The sequence below is a fragment of the Alexandromys fortis genome, unplaced genomic scaffold, assembly GCF_014885135.2.
Source record: "Alexandromys fortis isolate MF-2015 unplaced genomic scaffold, M_Fortis_MF-2015_v1.1 scaffold_228, whole genome shotgun sequence".
NCBI classification, from domain to species: Eukaryota; Metazoa; Chordata; class Mammalia; order Rodentia; family Cricetidae; genus Alexandromys; species Alexandromys fortis.
This window is the reverse complement of record NW_026068115.1, coordinates 2,002,647-2,023,398: the sequence shown is the minus strand read 5'-3', so window position 1 is coordinate 2,023,398 and position 20,752 is coordinate 2,002,647. Positions and strand designations below refer to the sequence as shown.

General features: G+C 39.8%; 1 protein-coding gene and 1 pseudogene across 1 annotated transcript in view; both read left to right on the top strand.

Annotated features, from left to right (window-relative positions):
* The window catches only part of Scai (suppressor of cancer cell invasion), a 143,499-nt gene that overhangs the window by 69,064 nt on the left and 53,683 nt on the right, over positions 1 to 20,752 (top strand). Inside the window, exon 3 of the mRNA XM_050124836.1 lies at positions 10,120 to 10,251. Coding sequence (XP_049980793.1) covers positions 10,120 to 10,251 — 132 coding nt within the window. The remainder of the gene's footprint in view (positions 1 to 10,119; positions 10,252 to 20,752) is intronic.
* On the top strand, positions 12,117 to 12,551 carry LOC126490150 (39S ribosomal protein L14, mitochondrial-like; annotated as a pseudogene).

Sequence of the window (20,752 nt, the reverse complement as noted above, 5' to 3'; positions counted from 1 at the left end):
GGGAATGTGGATATCGCATTCTTGAATTTACTTTCTGTTGTCTGGGGGCCACAGTATCTTTAGGGGATCCTGAAAAGAAAAATTGGGGTTAATTGTCAAGTCCTGAGAGAGGTTGGTATGTTATTTGTTGAACAGTCTCTGCATAATGGGAAATGCAGGGCTTCTCTCAAGTTCTGGCTAAAGTAGTCTGATAAGCTGGATGATCATGATCTCAGCTAGCCATCTCAAAATTATTCTGAGCAGTTTATGGTTCAAAAGCCAATTTTTAGGTAGTGTTTTTCAGTTTAGTGGTATTATCATAGTCCTGAAGGGATCCTTGTTGTGGTGCTCCATCATCGTTTTGGAGTCTTTAAAGGTTGCTGTTAGGTGTGCTCAAGGTTCACTACAGAAAACTGATAGAGACTCACACTCAAAATCATGTACAGGAAGGTAGATGAAACCGTTCCTAGATTTAGATGGTACTCTATATGACCATTAATATCATGACAAAAAGTTTAATATATATTTTTGATATATATAAATACATATTTTATACATTATATTTTATATATTTTATACCTTAAGAAAAGCTGTTAGAGTCAATATAAAACCAAAGGATTATGAGATTAGTGGCAATAAAATAGTCCTTAAATATTTGTTTTTCTTCTGTCCCATATCAGATTGCTCTTCTGACATGAGACAGAGATTTTTGAATTTTACTTTAATAAGCATGCTTGGGTTTAGAGAAGAAGAGCCGTATTCCAACTCATAGTCAGCTTTAATCTTTAGTTGGTCTAGGGCTACAAAAAGACCATTTGCCTTATATATCTATAGAGAATAGCAGAAACAAACGTTTGGGAAGATTAATGAAATTTTATCCTGTTGGAAGTGTGATTTACCAATAGACCAATTACTCTTTTACTTGAGAAATGTTTTCTAGATGATTTCACTTTTTTTCTCCAGATGCCTCATTTGTTCAGTGGTCTTCAGATTCCTTCGCTGAATACCTTTATTCTCCTGAAATGACAGAAACAAAACCATTTCCCAACCCTAATTTTGGGGAGATTCTCTTTTGACAAGCTATATCTAATCAAATAAAAAGCATTTATTTTATAGTTTTGTTTAGAGTAAGCAGCCATGCTGTTTGATGGACTATCATCTCTTCTAATTAAGAGTGTCTCTTGTTCAAATTGAATCTTTATCAATTTTGATGATACCCATAGCTTTTCTTCTCCTTGGAAACAAAAGTGAAACCCTTCCTGCAACATAACTCGTGTCCTGGTTTCCATTCTGAGGTCAACACATCTTTAAAGTATTTGGCTGATGTAATTCTGTATTTTTTTTTCTACTATCCAATGCCTCTCCCTAGCTATTGTTCCTTTCTCATTAGCATTTAGAAAACTAAAAGTTAATAAAGTGTAGAAAGGAACTGCAGGCTGCGTTCCTGCCGCCCAGCCGCCTGGCTAGCTTATGCCCCGAAATAACAACACTTGTTTCCACATAATTCAAAAGTCTTTTTTTAAACCTTGGCTATTGACACGATGTTTTTATGAAATTCTGAGGCCTCCAGAACATTTCCAGTCAATGACTGACCAATTTCTGCATTATCTTGTGCTAGAAGACCTGGCAGACTCGTATGGCATTATATGTGTGTTATGTACATTGGATGATTCCTATTCCCGATAGTATCTTATGACTGAATAAATAATAAAGTCTATTCTGTACCATCTGGTGTAAATTCTGCACTTTCAATATGCAAAACAACTCGTTCTGCATATTGCAAATCAGTAACTATGTTGAGAAGTTCCTTAAAATCCCTTATACCATGAGAATAGCATATAATTCTGACTTTTGGACAGAATCATATGGATTTTGATTCACTTTACTTAAATCCTCTGATTTGTAACCTGCCTTTCCAGATTTCTTTGCATCAGTATAGAATATATGGGCTCCAGTTATTGGTGTGTCTCATACAATGAGAGGAAGGATCCAGTTAGTTCTCTTTATAACTTGAATTCTCTTGCTTTTGAGATAGTTGTTGTTAATCTCTCCCAAAACTTTACTACAAACTCTTTGCCATGGTTCACTTTCTTCCCTTAATTTGACAGTTTCATCATTATTAAAGGGTACTATAATTTCTGCTAGGTCTATTCTTGCTAGACCATTTCCACATAAGTTTTTGTTTTTTTACTTGGTTTATGTGGTAAAAAAAAAAATCCATTCTAAGATAATATCTTCCCTCTGTATTAAAATTCCTGTAGGGGAATGTTTGGAGGGTAATATGACCAAAATACAGTTAAGATTCAGATCCACACTATCTATATGTGCCTTTTTTATGAAATTTTGAGACCTTCAACACATTTCCAATCAATAGTTGGTCGATTTCTGTATTACCTTGTGCTAGAGTACCTGGCAGACATGTATGGGATTTCAAAAAATTTGTCTTCAATCAAAGTCAATTCTCTCTCAACTTCAGCTGATAATGTCCTGGAACTATTTAAATCCTTGTCACCACCTAAGGTTTTGTTTAAAGTAATCAGTTCATCAGGTTTTATCCCAATAGTGGGCCACAGTTGGACAATGTCTCCTAGAAATCTTTGGAAGTCATTAAGAGTCTTCAGTCAGTCTCCTAAGTTGCACCTTTTGAGGTCTAATTTTTTGTAAGCCTTTTTTATAACCTAAATAATTAATAGAATCTTCTATTTGTATTTTTTTTCAGGAGCAGTTTGTAATCTACAGCAAGGCAAAAGTTTCTTCATTCTTTCTAAAGTACATTTGAATCAGATAGCAAAATGTCGTCCATGTAATGGTAAACTATAGATTCAGGAAATCGCATCCGTATCATTTCCAATGGCTGACTTACAAAATATTGGCACAGGGTGGACTATTTAACATTCCCTGTGGGAGAATCTTCCATTGATATTTCTTTGCAGGCTGAGAATTATTATAAGTAGGCACTATGAAGCCAAATATTTCTTTGTAAAGTGTAGTGAAGAAACAATTTTTTAAATCAATAACTCTAAGAGGCCATCCTTTAGGCAGTAGAGAAGGCAAAGGAATGCCAGACTGTAGAGATCCCACTGGCTGATTTGCCTTATTAACAGCTCTTAGATCTGTCACTATTCACCATTTTCCATATTTGCTTTAAACAACAAATACAGGAGAATTTCGAAGGCTGACTGATTTTTCAATATGCTGGGTATCTAGTTGCTCCTGTATCTGATGTTATAAAGCTTGCAGTTTCTCTTTTGTTAAAGGCCATTGCTTAACCCGTACAGGTTGTCTGTCAACTATATTAAAGATAGGGCTGTTGGTGCCTTTGAAATATCAGCAGCTGTTGTACCCTGTTCTTGTACAACCAGAATGGTCAGTGACTGTTCTTTATATCTTATAATATTTTACCCAGAAACATACATTAATTTATGGTTTGTTTCTAAGATTGGGGGAATGTTTTTCTGAGTATTCCATTGCTGTAACAAATCACACCCCCATAAATTTATTGCTATTTTTGCTACATATGGTTTTAATATTCTTCTTTGTCCTTCTGGCCCTGTTCATTCTACCCATCTCATGCTCTGCTTTGCCTGTGATAAAGTTCCCATTTTGAAAAACTGAACATTTATGAACCAAAAAGCCCAATTTGGATGCTAAGATTTTGACGAAGTTATTGTTATATCCACACCTCTGTTTACCTTCAACGACTCATTTATTCATATTTTTAATTTTGGGTTTTTCTCCTGAAATTTTTGTTCTGTCTTTTATAGCTGTTTTGTTGTCCAGAGCAGTATGGTTTCTTACAATATACATTAGGTTCTTTCATTGCTCTCAGAAGGAATTTTCCTCTACAATGGCAGGAATATACCAGATGTGGTATGGGGTTCTGCAAGGGGCTCCTCGTGGAGTTTCCTGGTGACAAAGGATTACCATGAATATTCCTTGTTGATCTACATTCTTTAGTCCAGTGTCTGCTTTTGCCACACCTTCCTCATAATCCAGAAGGGAGGAATGTTCTGTATGGATTATGGTTAGGAAAACATTGTTTCTAAGAACTCCCTGTCTACAATCCCTTTTAAGGTGACCTTGTTTGCCACAATTGTAACATTTGACATTTCAATTTTTCTCAAACCTTTAGAAATCAACTCATTTCATGCATCATCATGGTCATGAGATTCAATATTAACTGTTTTTTGAATCCATTCCTCCAGAGGTGTTGATCGTACCTTTAATGAACTGATTATCCTTTTGCATAGAGAATTGGCATTTTCAAAAGTCAGAGATTGAATTGTTATTTGTCTAGCTTCTGAATTTGGTATCAATCATTCTGTTTACTGCTGAAGTCAATAATTGTAAGAAATCCATTAAGGCTTCCTTTGGGCCCTGTATAACTTTAGTAAATGACTCATTTTTCTTTTCCTGTTTCTCCAATTCTGCCCTAAGCGTTCAAAGCTGCTGTGTGGCATAAATCCAGGGTGTGGTCATCATATACAGCTTGCCTTTCTATAATAGCATATTCTCCTTCTCCAAGAATTTGCTCTTGGGAGATTTCCCCACCTCTAGCTTTACTCTGTTGTTCGATAATCTTAGCGTCTTCTCTGAACCAGGTACTTGTGGACCAGGCTCTAAAGCAGCTTAACTAAGGCTATCCCGTCTTTAGGGATAATTCTATTACAAATTGACACAAGTTTGACTTTGCTTCACAAAAAGTGAATACATACTATATGAGGCTATTGCTTTCATGAATCTCCTTAAATCTAACATTGGCTCAGGAGTCCAGGTAGCTGTAACAGAGTCTCTGCCCATTTGGCAATTACTATAAGGTTACTGGATATATTGAGGTTAGTTGTCTGAAAACTTTAGACGTTCCTCTCTATTATTATAACGCAATGCTTAAATTGGCTGTCCATTAAACTCTTCTTTCTAGGTTTGAATATCTGTTATATGTTTTATTAAGTTTTTCTAAGGCCAGTATCTTAGCACTCAGATTAAACAAGTTTTTTAGTGATAAGACAAAAATGACAAAGCTGATAATGTTTACAAATGACATTACATAAAGCCCATCTAAATTAGATATCCTCATTTAATCATTTCATTTTCAAACTGTCTAGCATATAATCATATGCATAGAGACCTAATCCCTTCGTTGTAACAGTTTTCCCATTTTTTAATGGGGGGGGGAATTTTTTTAAGTAATTTCTCCCTTTAAGAATTCCCAATTGTCTGGGCTGGAGAGATGGCTCAGCGATTAAGAGCACTGCCTGCTCTTCCAAAGGTCCTGAGTTCAATTCCCAGCAACCACATGGTGGCTCACAACCATCTTTAATGAGGTCTGGCACCCTCTTCTGGCCTGCAGGCATACACACAGACAGAACATTGCATACATAATAAATAAATAAATAAATAAATAAATAAATAAATAAATAAATAAATATTAAAAAAAAGAATTCCTAATTGTCTTACCAAGTATACTGACAGTGTTGATGAAGACGTGAGGCTTATTGCTCCTCACAGTAAAAGCCTGACTAGATTTCAAGGCAGCTACGTAATTTGGAAGCAGCCTGAGAAGGGATCCAGGGAGACAGACAGACAGACAGAGACAGACAGAAAGGGAAGGACTCAAACTGGAAGCTGAAGATCAGCTTGCCTCAGCAGACAGAGGAGGGAGTGGGTGTGGCTTGTCTCTTAAAGGGACAGGACAGACCATTACACATGGGCAAAGCTCTTTTTCGTGAATTCATACCCCATACATTGGGCACCAAATGTAGCACAAATAATAAAAACCCAGAGACAGATATTGAGGTTCAGCCTGAAAATCAGAAAAACAAAGCAGCCAGCCACTGGCTCTTACCTGTACCTGAAACTGAAATGGTGAACCTGCCTGCACGAATCCTCAGAATGAGACCGAACTGAGACCTATCTCCTTCCATCTTATATTCTTCTAATGCTAAGAGTAAAGGTGTGTGCCACCACTAAATGGTCTGTATGAATGACCAATGTGGCTGTTTTGCTCTCTGATCGTCAGGCAAGCTTTATTTATTAAAACACATATAGTATACAGCTATAGAATCTTCTTACTGTTATTGCAAATTTGTAATTATCAGCAGCAGACAAATCAAGCAATAACAAGAAAAGTTTCTTGTGTAGACTCTACAACGGGAAATATCCAACATACTTAATTTTTTTTCATTCTAGAAATGTATTTCCAGCTCACAGAGATGGAAACTGTTGTATTGGGGGATAAGATAGTGATGGTAGGAGAAGGGTCAGCAAACAGACTACTGCTTTTGGTTTTGATAGAGGTTCTTATCATGTTGATCTTGAACTCACAATCCTGCCTCCGCTTTCTGTATTCTGGGTTATAGGCATGTGCGTCACTGTGCCCAATGGACTACTACTTTTCAGTATTTCTGCTAATGCTGATTTCTAATTGTGTATTTAAAGATAAAATAGAGAGGTTGTATAGTGGCAGATGCCTAGAATGGAGTAGATGTACCCTTATGAGGTCGTGGATGAAGAATGCAATCAGCCCAATCATGTGTGGGCCTTCTTTGGCCATATTTAGCTGTTCAGATGCAGGCATAGAATAGAGGGCTGCATTTGTCAAATATCAGATAAACTGTTCTCTTTGAACACTTCTGTTGGAGCTCAGTGTGGTGGGAATGGTTTTTAGAGTTTTAACTTTTTAATCGAACTCATTTTGGAAGGCTAAATGAAAGCAGTTATTAAAAAGAAAAGGCTGCAAGATGGTGATGCATGCTTTTAATCTCGGCACTTGGGAGGCAAAGGCAGGTGGATCTCTGAGTTCAATGACAGCTATGGCCACACAGAGAAACCCTGTGGGGGAGGGAGAAAGAAAGAAAAATGAAAAGAAGAAAAGAAAAGATCTGCATGGCATTGTTTCAGACAAGGTTTCCCTCAGGCTGTGTGTCTGTCATCTAGCATATTTCCACTCTTCTCTGAGCACATTTGGGTGAGATTGTCCAGACCATCATGCACTTTCTGGGCCTCGCTCATTTAATTATCCAGTTCCCCCAGGAGCTCAGCATTCTCCCTCATGCTCTCCCTGTCTGGGACTACAGCATCCCCTGCAAGCTGCACCTTTTTACATTGCACACATATGCAGGTCTCCATGTGTATGTAATGGCTGTAGACTGAAGTATCTAGGAAGGAAGACAAATCATTTCCTTATTTCTTAGGTTTTACATGGATGTTTTTACTTGTGGGATCTCTCTCTCTCTCTCTCTCTCTCTCTCTCTCTCTCTCTCTCTCTCTCTCCCACCCCTCTGTGGTTTGTTGGACATTCTTAGTCTTTTCAATCTGAGATGTTTTTTTCATTCTAGAAATATATTATTTCTGCAGCTGTTTCTTCTCCCTTGTTCGGCTTTTCTGCCTGTATACACTATTCCATGGGTGCTGATTTCTCTTGCCGCTGTAGTCCTTATATCCCTTGACTCATTTTTCATCTCTTCCTAACAACTTTCGGCCTACTACATTAAAGCTGACATTTGTAGATTATGAATTATTGTGAAAATCTCCATCTTTCTCTTCAACCAGTCTATAAAGTTTATTATTTCAGTGATTATATTTGTTTTATAATAACAATTTCTACCTGCTTTGTTTCTAATATTCTCCCCTTAGTGAGCTTTATTCTATTTACTTTTTCTTTCCTCCGTCTTGTGGATGTTAACAGCCTCACTGCTGAGAATATGAGATGGAGTCAGGAAAGCTACAGCTTGGTTTATGCCTCGTCTGCTGTGCTTAGGAAATGAAGGGGCAGGTGGCAGGCATGTGTTGAGAGATTTACTGGGGTCAAAGTCTTTTTATATTATGGCTTGAACTCCCTTCTCAGGAACGAAACTACTCATAATCTCTTTACTCTAGTCCGTGAAGTGAGAAGAGCAGTAGGGTAACAGAATATGGGAAGAGGCAACACCAGCAGTAGTGACATTGCATGTTACATAGCTTCAGGGCTGGAGATAAGAGATGGCTCAGCAGTTAGAACATGTATTGCTCTTCCAAAGACCAAGTTCAGTTCCATGTATCCATATTGAAGGCTGAACTACCTGTAACTACAGCTCCAGGGGATCCAACATGTCTTGTACCCACACACATGGCACACACTCACATGGACACATAGATACACATAGACAATTTAAAAATATGCCAGGAGGTGGTGCACGCTTTTAATCTCAGCACCCGGGAGGCATAGGCAAATGGATCTCTTGTTCTAGAGAGCTAGTTCTGGACAGCCTGAGCTACACAAAGAAACCTGTCTCGAAAAGCAGATGATAGGTAGGTAGGTAGGTAGGTAGGTAGGTAGGTAGATAGATAGATAGATAGATAGATAGATAGATAGATAGATAGACAGACAGACAAATAAATAAGACTTTCCCACTGTCTGTCTCCACTGACACCTTTGTGTTACCCAGTAGACTTTTGATTACTCTAGGTCTGCTGATAGTTTTCCTACCTTGCATCCACTCTTGCCTGTTCCAGATAATGTTGGAGAGAAAAAGTTCATTAGAATAACTCTGCCAGTGCCTAGAAAGATGGCTCAGCAGTTAAGAGCACTTCCAGAGGACACAAGTTTGGTTCCAGAACCTAGTTAAGCTCACAGTCACCTGTAACTCGGTTTCAAAAGATCCAATATCTCTGGTCTTACATACCTGCACTCATGTGTACATACCCACCCACACACACATATGCAAATTTCATGGAAACACAAAATTGCTTCCAACAACAACACTGTGTTCATTTTGTTTTGGTAGTCTTGTGCTAGGCATGTGGCCTCCCTTAAGTGTGGTTTGNTAACTTCTTGCTCTGATCTCTGGCCCTTGTCTACTCTTGTCTTTTTGTCAAGACACTGGGACCAAATTTTGCTGGGCTATCCCAGGAATTTTGTTGTATGTCTTAATTTAGTATAGGTTACCTTTTAAAAATGGCTGGTTAATATAATTGACTACATATGAAGATAGCTTGTATTAAAAGAAATGTAGATTAATTTTTTATGTGGATAGAGGTTTGGAGGATGATTTACAGGACTTGGTTCTCTCCTTCCACTCTATAGGGTTCTAGTACTCTAACTCAGGTCATTGGGTTTGACAGCAAGCTCTTTATTTACTGAACCCCTTTACTGGATTTATCAAAAAGGATAGTTTCAGTATAGACCTCTGTGCGTGAGAGAGTTTTTATCCTTTTTATATTTATTGCTTCACCTTTTTATAGAGTGTGTGTGTACACATGCTATACGTATGTTTGTGTTTATTTGTGTATTGGTACACATGTGTGTTAGGTGCTGTCCTCCTTATTTTTTGAAATAGGGTCTCTCAGTGGAACTTAGAGCTAGCCAACTCAGCTGGTCTGGCTGGCCAGCCATCTCTAGAGGTCTGCCTGTCTGTCTTTTACTCCTTACCTCTGGGGTTACAAGTTTGCACCACCATGCTCAGCTCTTGGTATGGGTGCTGGCATCATCCTCAAGTCCTCCTGCTTTTGTGGCAAGCACTTTACCTGCTGGGATATCACCTCAGTCCCCACCTCCACCTTAAGTGAAGTGGAAATCGTGGCATAGAGTAAGTGCAGGGATTTGAAGTCTGTGAAATACTTCCCTGGATCAATTGTAGAGCTCATTAGATTGTTTTTAGGTTTTAATTATTAAAATATGGAGAAGATGTGTGAAGGATTATCTTCTTTATTTTATTTTTTTAAATAATTTTTTTTATTTTACATACCAATCCCAGTTCCCTCTTTCTTCTCTCCTCCCACTCTTCTCACCTTCCCCCCACCCCACCCAAAGGATTTATCATCTAGGATAAATTTATAGACTCAAATTGGGCAAGTAGGTAAAAGGATCAGTATTTTAGATTATTAAACAGACCAAATGCCTATAATAGAATAGGAATTCAAATTATAGTTATTGGATGAAAGAACATTAAAAATGGCTTTGCATATGTTTCTGCCAGTTCTTAACACTACCAGTGTGAGAATGTTTATTTTTTAACACGTCTTGCATGTTTTGATTATTGGAGTAATTAAAGGAGTTCTCTGCTTTTCTTGAGGGGGTGGGGAATGCCTTCAACTGATGTTACTAGGGCCTCCTCCGACCCTCTGTTCACCAGCTGCATAAATGAGCATGTTTCCTTACAGGACTGAATTTGCTCTTAAAGAAACCATGTCCTCTGGAGGTGCTGAAGATGACATCCCCCAGGGAGAGAGGAAGACAGTCACAGATTTCTGTTATCTTTTGGATAAATCCAAGCAACTGTTCAATGGGTTAAGGTTAGTAGACTCTTGATGTGTTAAACTGTTCTCTAGTTCTGCTTTCCCTCTCACTGATATATGGTAAGTTTCTGAAAGTTATGTATATATCCTGTATATCAGGCATTCAGACCTATTTTACATATATTGAATACACACACACACACCACTGTATTAGAAATAATTGCAGCTTGGTGAGGAAGCCCATGCCTGTAATCCCAGCACTAGGGAGACTTGAGGTAGGAGAATCACAGTTAAGTCTGAGCTACAAATGAGACTGTACCTCAAAAACAAAGCAAACAAAAACAGAACAAACAGAAAGAAGTGACTTTAGTTTTTTTGTTTTTTTGACAATGTTTATTATTAGATGAAAAAAAATGTGTTGGGTTGAAGACATGGTTAAGGCACTTGAAACTTTTCCAGAGGCTCTAAGTTCAGTTCCTAGTACCCATGTTGGATAGTTTACAACTGCCTGCAACTCCAACTCCAGAAGATTCAGTGCCCTTTTGGCAGTTATACACAAATAAAAGTAAATCTGAAAAAAAATTTCATCCAGTCAGCTGGCAATAGTCTTTTGCTTTATATTGATAAGAATTATGAGTAGGCAAGGAGATTCTTCCAGTGCTGACAGTCCTCAACTTTGAGTTCTAAGGCCTGAGGGCTCTTCTGGCAGGCCCAGGGCCTATTGTTCCCAGTTTTAAAAAGGAGGGATTTAGGACATCAGGCAGTCAGGTTGGAGAGTTGTAGCTCTGTTTACCCACCAGTAGTCCCAGTATATAGAAAGAGTGCTAGTATGAAGACAGTTCACTGGACAGCTTGGTTGCTTCCCTTAAGCAAGCTGGGACACCAGGAAACATACTAACATCTATCAAGAATCAAATCACTGAATTGCCCAACATCTTAGCTTATTTAAAGGAAAAATGAAATATTAAAGTAGGTGTAAGAAATGAAGGCTTATTAAAATTTAAATGACTTAATGGGTATATTTTTTATTTTAAAAGTGCTTAGATTTATTTATGCGTATGGGTGTTTTGCCTGTATGTAAGTAGGTGTATCATGTATAAGCCTGGTGCCCATAGAGAGGAAAAGAAGGCATCAAAACTGGAGTTACAGACAGTTGTAAGCCAACATGGAGGTGCTGGGAACCAAACAAGTGTTTAACAGTTCTTTGGCAGTGCTTAACTTTTGCTCCAAGGGGAGGTGGTTCCCTCTAATCTGTCCAAATAGGAAGGACAAAAAGTATTCGTTTTACTCAAGTTGAGAAGGGTTCTTTTGTTAGATATTTCCTGTTGTTTTTATAGATGGCTTATGTTCATTTTTCATCTCATATTTGATTGACATCTGTTTTTATCCATGAAGGTATTTAGATTCAAGCACTCTATTTTTTTATGTGTATGAATGTTTTGCCTGCGTGTATGTACGTATTCTGTATACATGCCTGGATGCATGCTTAGTGTCTGTAGAGGTCACAATAAAGTGCTGGAACTTCTGGAGCTGGAGTTATGGACAGGCCTAAGCCACCACGCAGGTGCTGGAAATTGAACCCTGATTATCAGGAAGAACAGCCAGTGCTCTTATCTCTCTAGCACAGTTGTGTGGTTTTGAGACTCAGTCTTCCTGAATGCAGGGTAGTATCTTCATGAAGTAATGTCTTAAATTTTAACAATACTAATAATGGTGAATTTTGAAATTTTACCTTGAACCGTGGATAAAAAAAAATCTATCAAAGATTCATTTTAGTGTTTTGTGTGAATGAATCTCTTCAATTTAAGCCTTAATTAAAGTCCAAATTTTCACCAGGGGGCGGGGTGGGGCGGGGCCTGGCCAGCGGGGTTCGTGGCTTGAGATTCCCTGGGAGCCAACACGGTTTTGCATCTTGAGATCCCATGGCTGACCTTCCTGGGCTCTGGGGCTCTTTTGCCCGTGTCAGCAGAACATTCCGCCAGCGCTGCTTCAACACCTCCAGGAGCCTCTGTGCAATCCAGAAAATGACTGGGGTGCGTGTAGTGGACAATAGTGCCCTGAGGGATGCCCCATTGGCCTCCTCGATGCATCCAAGTCTACTATAACAAGAGTGGGGTGAGCAAGGTAGGCGACCAGTTTCTGCTGGCCATCAGGGGACAGAAGAAGAAAGCACTCATTGTGGAACTTCGCATGCCTGGCTCCCGAATGACCCCAAGGTTTGACTCAACAACGTGGTCCTCATTGAGGTCAATGGGAACCCTGTGGGGACTCGTATTAAAAGACGTATCCCAACCAGCTTTCGCAAGGGGGAAAGCAAGTATTCCAGAGTGTTGGCCATAGCTCAGAACTTTGTGTGAGCGGCGTGCCTCTACACCATGCATTCATTCCCTTCACACGGGTGATGGTGTCCTGGAACAGAATAAATGTTTTAAAGTGTGCAAAAATAAATAAATAAGTAAAAAATAAAGTCCAAATTTTCTGTGAACACTTGGGTCTTGTGCCACCTACTAGGTAGCCCTAAACCTCTGCTTCACAGAGATATTGGTATTTTGATTCTCTGCCCACTTCCCTTTTCTACTGCTGGCATTTTCTCCCCATTGTTGGGAATCAAACCCAGGTTTGGTGCATGCTAGGTAAGCATTCTTCTGTTGATGTATATTTTCCCAGTTATGAAAGGAAGTAGGGATTATTATTTAGCAGTTTTTATTTCATATCTGTACCTAGAACTGTCTTTTTATTATTCAGATTATTTTATTTATTTATTACGAGTGTGTACTTTGCCTGCATGTTTATCTGTGCATCACTTGCATGTCTGCTGTCACCAGGAAAAAGCATTAGATCCCCTGAAACTGAAGTGACAGATGGTCGTAAGCTCCCATGTAAGCTGGCAGTTGAAACTGGGTCCTTTAGTAGAGCAGCCACTGCTGAGCCGTCCTTCCAGCCCCTAGGAACTTTTAGCATGGAATTTTAAAAGTATTTCAGTAGAAGGCTTAAGTAGATGGGCTCAGCTGATAAAACATTGTCTTGGAAGCTTACGGTTCAGGAGGTGGATCACTGAGTGTGGTGGTGTAGACTTGTTATCCTTGCCTGGGGAGCTAGAGACAGGAGGATCCCTGGGGATCCCGGCCATCCAGTCTGACCAGTTTGGTGAAACTTGAGGTCAGTGAGAGACCCTATCTCAAAAGATAATGTGGATAACTCCTCAGTAACTGGCCAAAGCTGATCTGGTCAATTATGCACACACACGGTTGGGAGGGTGGGCTCACATACATACACAGATTCACAAAGATTTTAGTAGAGATAGTAATGAAAAGTCCATTATGTGTGATTAAATTACAAAAATAAAGAAAATTGCAAAAGCAAGGTTTTTTTAAGATTAGAAAAATATTTTAAAATCTGAGAGAGAGCATGTTTAGTTTTTTGGTTTTTTTATTTTTTTCTTAATCTATGAATGTTTTGTTTATAATTTGTGTGTGTGCAGTGCCAGCAGAGAGGACATCAGGTCCTCTGGAACTGGAGTTACAGGAGGTTGGGTGCTAGGAACTAAACCTGAGTTCTCTGCAAGAGCAGCAAGTGCTTTCTTCCAGCTGAGCCATGTCTGCAGGCCCCACATGATATTTTGGTTTATTTTATTTTAAAATGAAAATTTTGTGTTCAATGAATTTTCTGAGACAGGCATGGTGGTATATGCCTGTACTAGCTTTTTATCAACCTGATACAAGCTAGGATCATCTAAGAGGGAATTTCAACTGAAACAATGCTTCATCAGATTTCCTGTAGGCAAATCTGATGAGCAATTTATTAATTAATGAATAATGTGGAAGAATCCAGTCCACCAAGGGCTGTGCCTCCCTGGCCTTTGCTTCGGTTCCTGCCCTGGTCCCCATCTTAAGGGACTGTGACTGGAAAGGTAAACCAGATCTCCCTTTCTTCCCCAAGTGCGGTGTTCCCTCACAGCGATGGGAAGCAAACTGGGACAGTGCCTATAATCTGGCTGCTCAGAAGGCTGAGGCGGCAGTCTCCTGTGCCCAGTGCCTAGACTAGTTAAGACTCTACTACCAAAAAAAAGAAAAAGAAAATTATTTTTGTGTGAAATAAAATCCTATGTATGTGTGTGCTTTCTGTGTTTAGTAAAATGTAACCATTTGTTGTTTAATATTGAACCTCAGTTGGAAAACCCTTAGAAAGGACACTCTCTGTCAGTTCAAAGTCTTCCTTGCGGTTCCCAGGGTGGCAGGGTGGGGAAATGTGACCTTCTCAGCATTAGTTACTTTGTCTTCTTTGAATTTCTAAACTAAAAAGTTTTCTTATTTCAAGTTTTGATGCTTTTGGTTTGGTTTTGATAATTTATTTGCAATATATAAGATTTCTTTGGGGCCAACAATGAGAAAGTTGTTTTTCATTGATTCTCTTCTACCATCTTTGTGTGTGTTCTGGAGATCAAACTCAGATTGCCAGATCCATGAGACGTCTTGCTGTCTTGAGGAAGTTTTTTGATTGTCTCCTTCCTTCTATACTTGTGTTGGTTTAATTGGAAAACAAGATCCCAGTGCCTGTAGAGCATATGAAATACATGGGTAGTCAGCCAGCACTCCACTCAGGGAGGGGCCAATGGCATCCAGGTACAAAGGTGTCATCTCTTACACTGACCATTCCCCCGGACATTCCTTCCACTCTTGCTGCTCCTCTTTCTGCTAGGTTTCTTTGTGTTTTCTCTTTCACGTGTTTCTTGTGAAGGAGGGTGTGAGGAGCACATGCTGGAGATGCAACCCAGGCCTCCATACATAGTAGTCACTTGCTGTGCCCCTGAGCCTTCCTCCCAGCTGTAGTGAGTCTTTATATTCAAATTCAAAAGGTTTTAGTATATTTTATTTTTTCAAATTATGTATGGGGGGGTGTGCGCACACAAATGCAAATGTCATAGGAGACCAGAGGCATTGGATTCCCCTGAAACTGGAGTTACAGGCTAGTGTGAGCCATCCAGTGTGGGTGGTAGGAATTGAGTTCAGGTCCTCTATAAAAAGCCCTTCATGCTCTTAAATGCTGAGCATCTTTCCAGCCCAAGTATTTAAAAAAAAAAAAAAAAAAAAAAAAAAGCAAACATACTCATGTGACCTGAACTCAGAATGAAGATACAAAATGTAGAACCGAGCCAGGGGTGGTGGCACATGCCTGTAATCCCAGCACTCGGGAGGCAGAGGCAGGCGGATCTCTGTGAGTTCGAGGCCAGCCTGGTCTACAAAGGGAGTTCCAGGACAGGCTCCAAAGCTACAGAGAAACCCTGTCTCGACAAAAAAAGAAAAGAAAAGAAGAGAAAAGAAAATAAAATGTAGAACCTCAGAAACTCCCTGGTGGTGTCTGTTATGGGGATTTTTACACTTTAGAAACTGAGTCTAAAAGCGCCTGTCAGTGCACAGAAGGCTTCACGCTTTTCTGTGTATCATTTCACTGGGGGCACATGCCTTTCCATCTTGTATGAGATGCTTATTTGACTTATCAGGACCTTTTGTTTCTCCAGCTGTAATAATCTGAACAGAATGTTTTCTTTATAAATCTCCTGTCTGGAATATATACGTAGTACTTTAGCTCTTCTTGCTGCTCACTGTGTAAGAAAACCGTCCAGCGAGGAAGAACTGGGTGAAATGAGTGGTGATTTGCTTATGGTAGTGCGAGCATGTAGTTATGGTAGTCATGAAGTGAGGATAATGGTTTTTTAAAAGCTTTGAATACTTTCAGAAAATGATCAAAAGCTCAAGTGCATTGCCACGTTCTGGTTGTCATGGTGACTAAAACCGTGGCAGCAGAATGGAATACTTGGTGGGATTATTCTAGGTGGCAATTTCAGGCCTAGGTTTAAGAAACACAGCTGTGTCTCCCAGTGATAGTGGTAACTTGCAAAAGTGGAGGCCTCTAAGTCCCTAATTATTTCACTCTAGAGGAGTAAGGACACAAGCCTTGGAGGAGCAGGTAGAGTTGTGGATAAGCACCAAAGTGAAGCGTAGTGGTCTCAGGTGAAGGTGATTACGGAAATTAAATAAATGTACACAGGTGCTTACAAAGGAAGGAATTACCTTTAGTACTTTCATTAGAGACATGTCTTTGTGATGCCCTCATTCCTAAAAAGAGGGAAACAGAGAAATGAAGTTTGTTCCATTTCTTTTCCCTGTTCTCTATCCTCCTTTTCCTTTCTTCATATTCTCGCAGAGGCAAGTTCAGCAAACTAGTCAGTTCAGACGTGATACCCTCTGTTCATTCTTGTGCTCCTTCCTTGCCTTCATTTCATGGGCTCGCCACTCAAGAGTCAATTGTACATTTGGCATAGAAAGCCACCAAATACATTGGGTTCATGGTCTAGAAAAGTATTTACTTAGAAATTTAATGTGAGAGGCTGGAGAGACAGCTCAGCAGTTAAGAAATTTAATGTGAGCTGGGTGTGGGTACAGTTGTAATCCCAGCACCTGGGACGCAGAGTTAGAAGGATCACCACAAGTTCCAGGCCAACCAGGGCTACACAATAAGGTCAGAGACAAAAATAATAGTAGTAAAGAAAAAAAAGAGATTTAATATAAGCTATAAATGTAACCATATATTCTAGCTACCTTTTTAAAAGTAAAGAAGAAACAATAATATATATTATCTGATTCAATATGCTAATAGTTCTGTTTTATCATGTGATCTGTGTAAGGACTTACCAAAATATTTATGTCCCTGATGCCAAGTCCTTGGTTGCAGTGACTGTTTTACTCTGGCTTGGACCTCAATTCTGATTAGAACAAAATTCTCATTTCTAGTACTCATTAGCTCTGTGTGACTTGTGCTCATGGCTCAGGCAAAATTTTACCCCGTTATAACTTCTGTGTCACAGTGGCCCACATGGCTCCCTGGTTAATCTGTATTGGCTGTTCTGGGTTCTCTTCTTTGCTTTGGTTTTTCAATTCCTTTCTGTAGATGCAGACAGCATAGAGGGCATTTGCTGTGGGCAGTTCGTAACCAACCACCTGCATTTTGATGATCTCAGGCGCTTCGTCATTTCTTATAGTCTTTCATGAGGGATGCCATAACAGAGTAACATAAGCTAAATGCTTAAGAATGGGACATGTAGGGCTGGAGAGATGGCTCAGAGGTTAAGAGCATTGCCTGCTCTACCAAAGGTCCTGAGTTCAATTCCCAGCAACCACATTGTGGCTCACAACCATCTGTAATGAGGTCTGGTGTCCTCTTCCAGCCTGCAGGCATAGACACAGACAGAATATTGTATACATAATAAATAAATATTTAAAAAAAAAAAAAGAATGGGACATGTATTTTCTCCCAGTTCTAAAGGCGGCAAGTCCAAGCTTAGGATGTTGGCAAGTTTGATTTCCTCTGAAGACCATGCTCCATCCTGTAGCCTTACACAGCCATTGTTATATGAGGGCCCTGGCATTTGTCTGTGTGCCCAGATCTTAGGACACAAATCATACTAGTTTAGGACCCCAAAGTTAGTATTGGTGAAGATGTTTTCTGTGAGCTTTTAGAATGATTGTCTTACTCAGTTTGGGGAAGGTTTAGATTCAAAGCTGCTACCAAGTGTAGCAGTTGAAATGTCATAATGACATTGTAAACCTTGGGCAGACTGGTGAGTTCTCAGCAGTTCTCTTTAACTCTCATGTTTCCTGAGACGGCTCTTCTCAGATTTTAACTGTCTGAATGGATGCAGAGCAGGGCCTTCTTTCTGTTCCTGTTAAGCTGTTGCTGGAAGCTCTATTAGGAATGAGTTGGGATAATGTAGCTGTAGTTTGTTTTTGTTTGCTTTTCTTGAGGTAGAGTTTGGAGTGGGGTTGGTTTTGTTGTTTTATTTTGTTCTGTTCTGTTCTGTTTTGAGACTTGGTCTTTATGTAGCTCTGACTGTCCTGAGACATAACCAGAGATGCCTCTTCTGCCTTCTGAGATCTGGGATTAAGGCCATTTTCCACCATGCCCAGCATATTGTTTTTAAGCTCTTCCAGGAGGATGTGCAGCGTGAATGAGCAGGTAGAAGTGCTTCCTGCCAGGCCTTATATTCTGAGTTTGATCCCTAGGACTCTCACATGGCGGAAGTTAGAGAGATGACTCAGTGGTTAAGAGCATCTGTTGCTCTTGCAGAAGACTGATGTTTGGTTGCCAAAAACTCACATGTCTGCTCATAACTACCTATAACTCTAGTTCCTGGGGATTCTCTGCTCTCTTCTGTTCTCTGGGTGCCTTGTTTATGTGATAACTTACATATATGTAATCAAAATACTCATACCCATAAAATAAAAGTAATAAATTTAAAAAAAGAACTCTCTAGGAACTTGCTAGGAAGTTGCTAGGAAGAGCAAACTGAGAAAAAATGTAATACATAGTGAGATGCTCTGCATGCTTGTCCTGGTAATGTGCGAAACAATCCCACACCAGTTAGGATTTAAAGGGGTATTTATTTTTGGGGGTAAAACTCACAAAACACCAACTGTCAGGAAAGGAACCTAGTTGCTGGAGCAGGAGCCACAATCAAGCACCAGAACCAAGAGTGCGGGCTGAGGCTTGCAGCTCTTTTTTAAAGATAAATAGACCACGCCCCAGTGGGCTGGTATTTCAGCAGCTATTGACTGAAGGACCACGGAAGGCGCTCCTGCTCCACAGCACAGTGGGCCCGTACTTCAGCGGCTATTGGCTGAGGAGCGGAAGGTCCTCCTGCAGCATCCTGGTCACAGATAGCACCCAGTTTTGCCAGTGTTTGTCACAGTGGGAGCTGCTGTTGCAGACAGTGATGTTCTTCACTGAAGTGGGAACAAGAGTCTCAAACACCACTTGGTTCTTCACACCAGGAATAGAGTCTTTTGGTCTTTTGCTCCTCAAGAGAACCAACATCTAGAACTTTTTTAGATACTACCATATCTATAAGATAGTCTTGGCCAGTTGCCAGATGTGAGCCTTAAAAATCTTAGGAAGAGGCATGGGGTTTAAAGATGTACCCCAAGCTGGCTGCTGGACCCCAGAGAATGAGTAGAAGGGTTTCATGAACCCAGAAATTTAAGACCAACCTGGGTAGCATAGTGAGAGTAAGAATAAAACAAAACAAAAAGTTGATAGCATTGGAAAATAAAGTTATTAGTAGGTCTGTGTCTAGATGTGACACCCGTAAGCCTCCTGCAGCTGGTTCTCGGATGTCATTACATTGCTGTATTTCAATTAACAAGTCTGAATTCAGATTATTCAGTTACTCGGTATCATAAGTCATCATTAGGAATGAATGATGTACTAAGTGCCTTTTATGTGCCAGCCCCACCATTCTGGGCATCACACTAGACACAGGGCAAAGCAGAGAGTGTTTTCCCCCTTTTTATTCAAAAAAAAAAAAATGACTTGACTTGCTCATCAGCAACATTAAGGTATCTTCCCCTGCCAAAAACACTCAGCTTTTTATACCTGTGAAACTTAATTTTTATACCTGTGGTTTTTAATTTTTTCTTGCTGCTCAGACAGAGCCCCTGACAAAAACAATTTCAGGAATGAATTGCTTCATTTTGCTCACACTGCGGGTAGAGCCATGATGGAGGAGGAAGGCCAGGACCACAGTAAAGAATGTGCTAGTGCTCTGCCCTTTTCCCTACATGTAATCTGCTCTCCAGCCCCTGGAGCAGTGCCACCACATTCCAGGTGGACCTTCCTTCCTCAGTCACTGACACTCCAAGGTGTGCCTTCTAGGTCATTGTTAGAGCCTGAGGACCTGACTTCAGTCCCTGTGACCCACATGGTAGGATGCAAGAACCAAGTCCTGGAAGTTGTCCTCTAACCCCGACATATACATGTGCCCATTCCAATAAAGAAAGGTAACTTAAAAGTATTTTACTGCGAACATTAAACAGGACCTGTTCAGTGTGGCTTTCTCAGTCTCAAGTGCCCTTTTGTCTAATAAACATATAGGAACATGGGTTGGAACAGATGTAATGTCTGTCTTACAACTTTTTCTGCATAAATAACAGATTTGTGCATGGGCTAGGTGCTTGTTGACCAAAGGCTTATTCAGAGAAGCCAAAATATCTCTTGGTCTTTGGCCACAGATCTATGGAAGATCTGCAGCACCCCAACCCTGGAGAACAGAATTAGTTCCCAGAAAAGAACTTTGCTAATATGGACTGTATACAAAAAATACTGGACTATCATATGTCTATAAAGAAGATCAGAAACAAACATTTGGGAAGATTTATGAAATTTATCCTGTTGGACGTGTGATATAGCAATAGGTCAGTTTACTCTTTTTCTCGAGACATTTTTTTCTAGATGATTGTCCTTTTTCTTCAGATGTCTCATTTGTCCAGTGCTCTTCAGTTTCCTTAGCTAGATGCCTTTATTTTCCTGAAAAGACAAAAACAAAACTCTTCCCCAATCCTAACTTTGGTGAGTTTCCCTTTTAGCAAGTTAAATCTGATCAAATGAGAAGCATTTGTTAGACTAATAAGTTAGTTTAGATTGAATGACCATGCTGTTCGATGAACTATCACCTCTTCTAATCAAGAGGTCTCTCTTGTTCAAATCTATCTTTGTCAATTTTGAT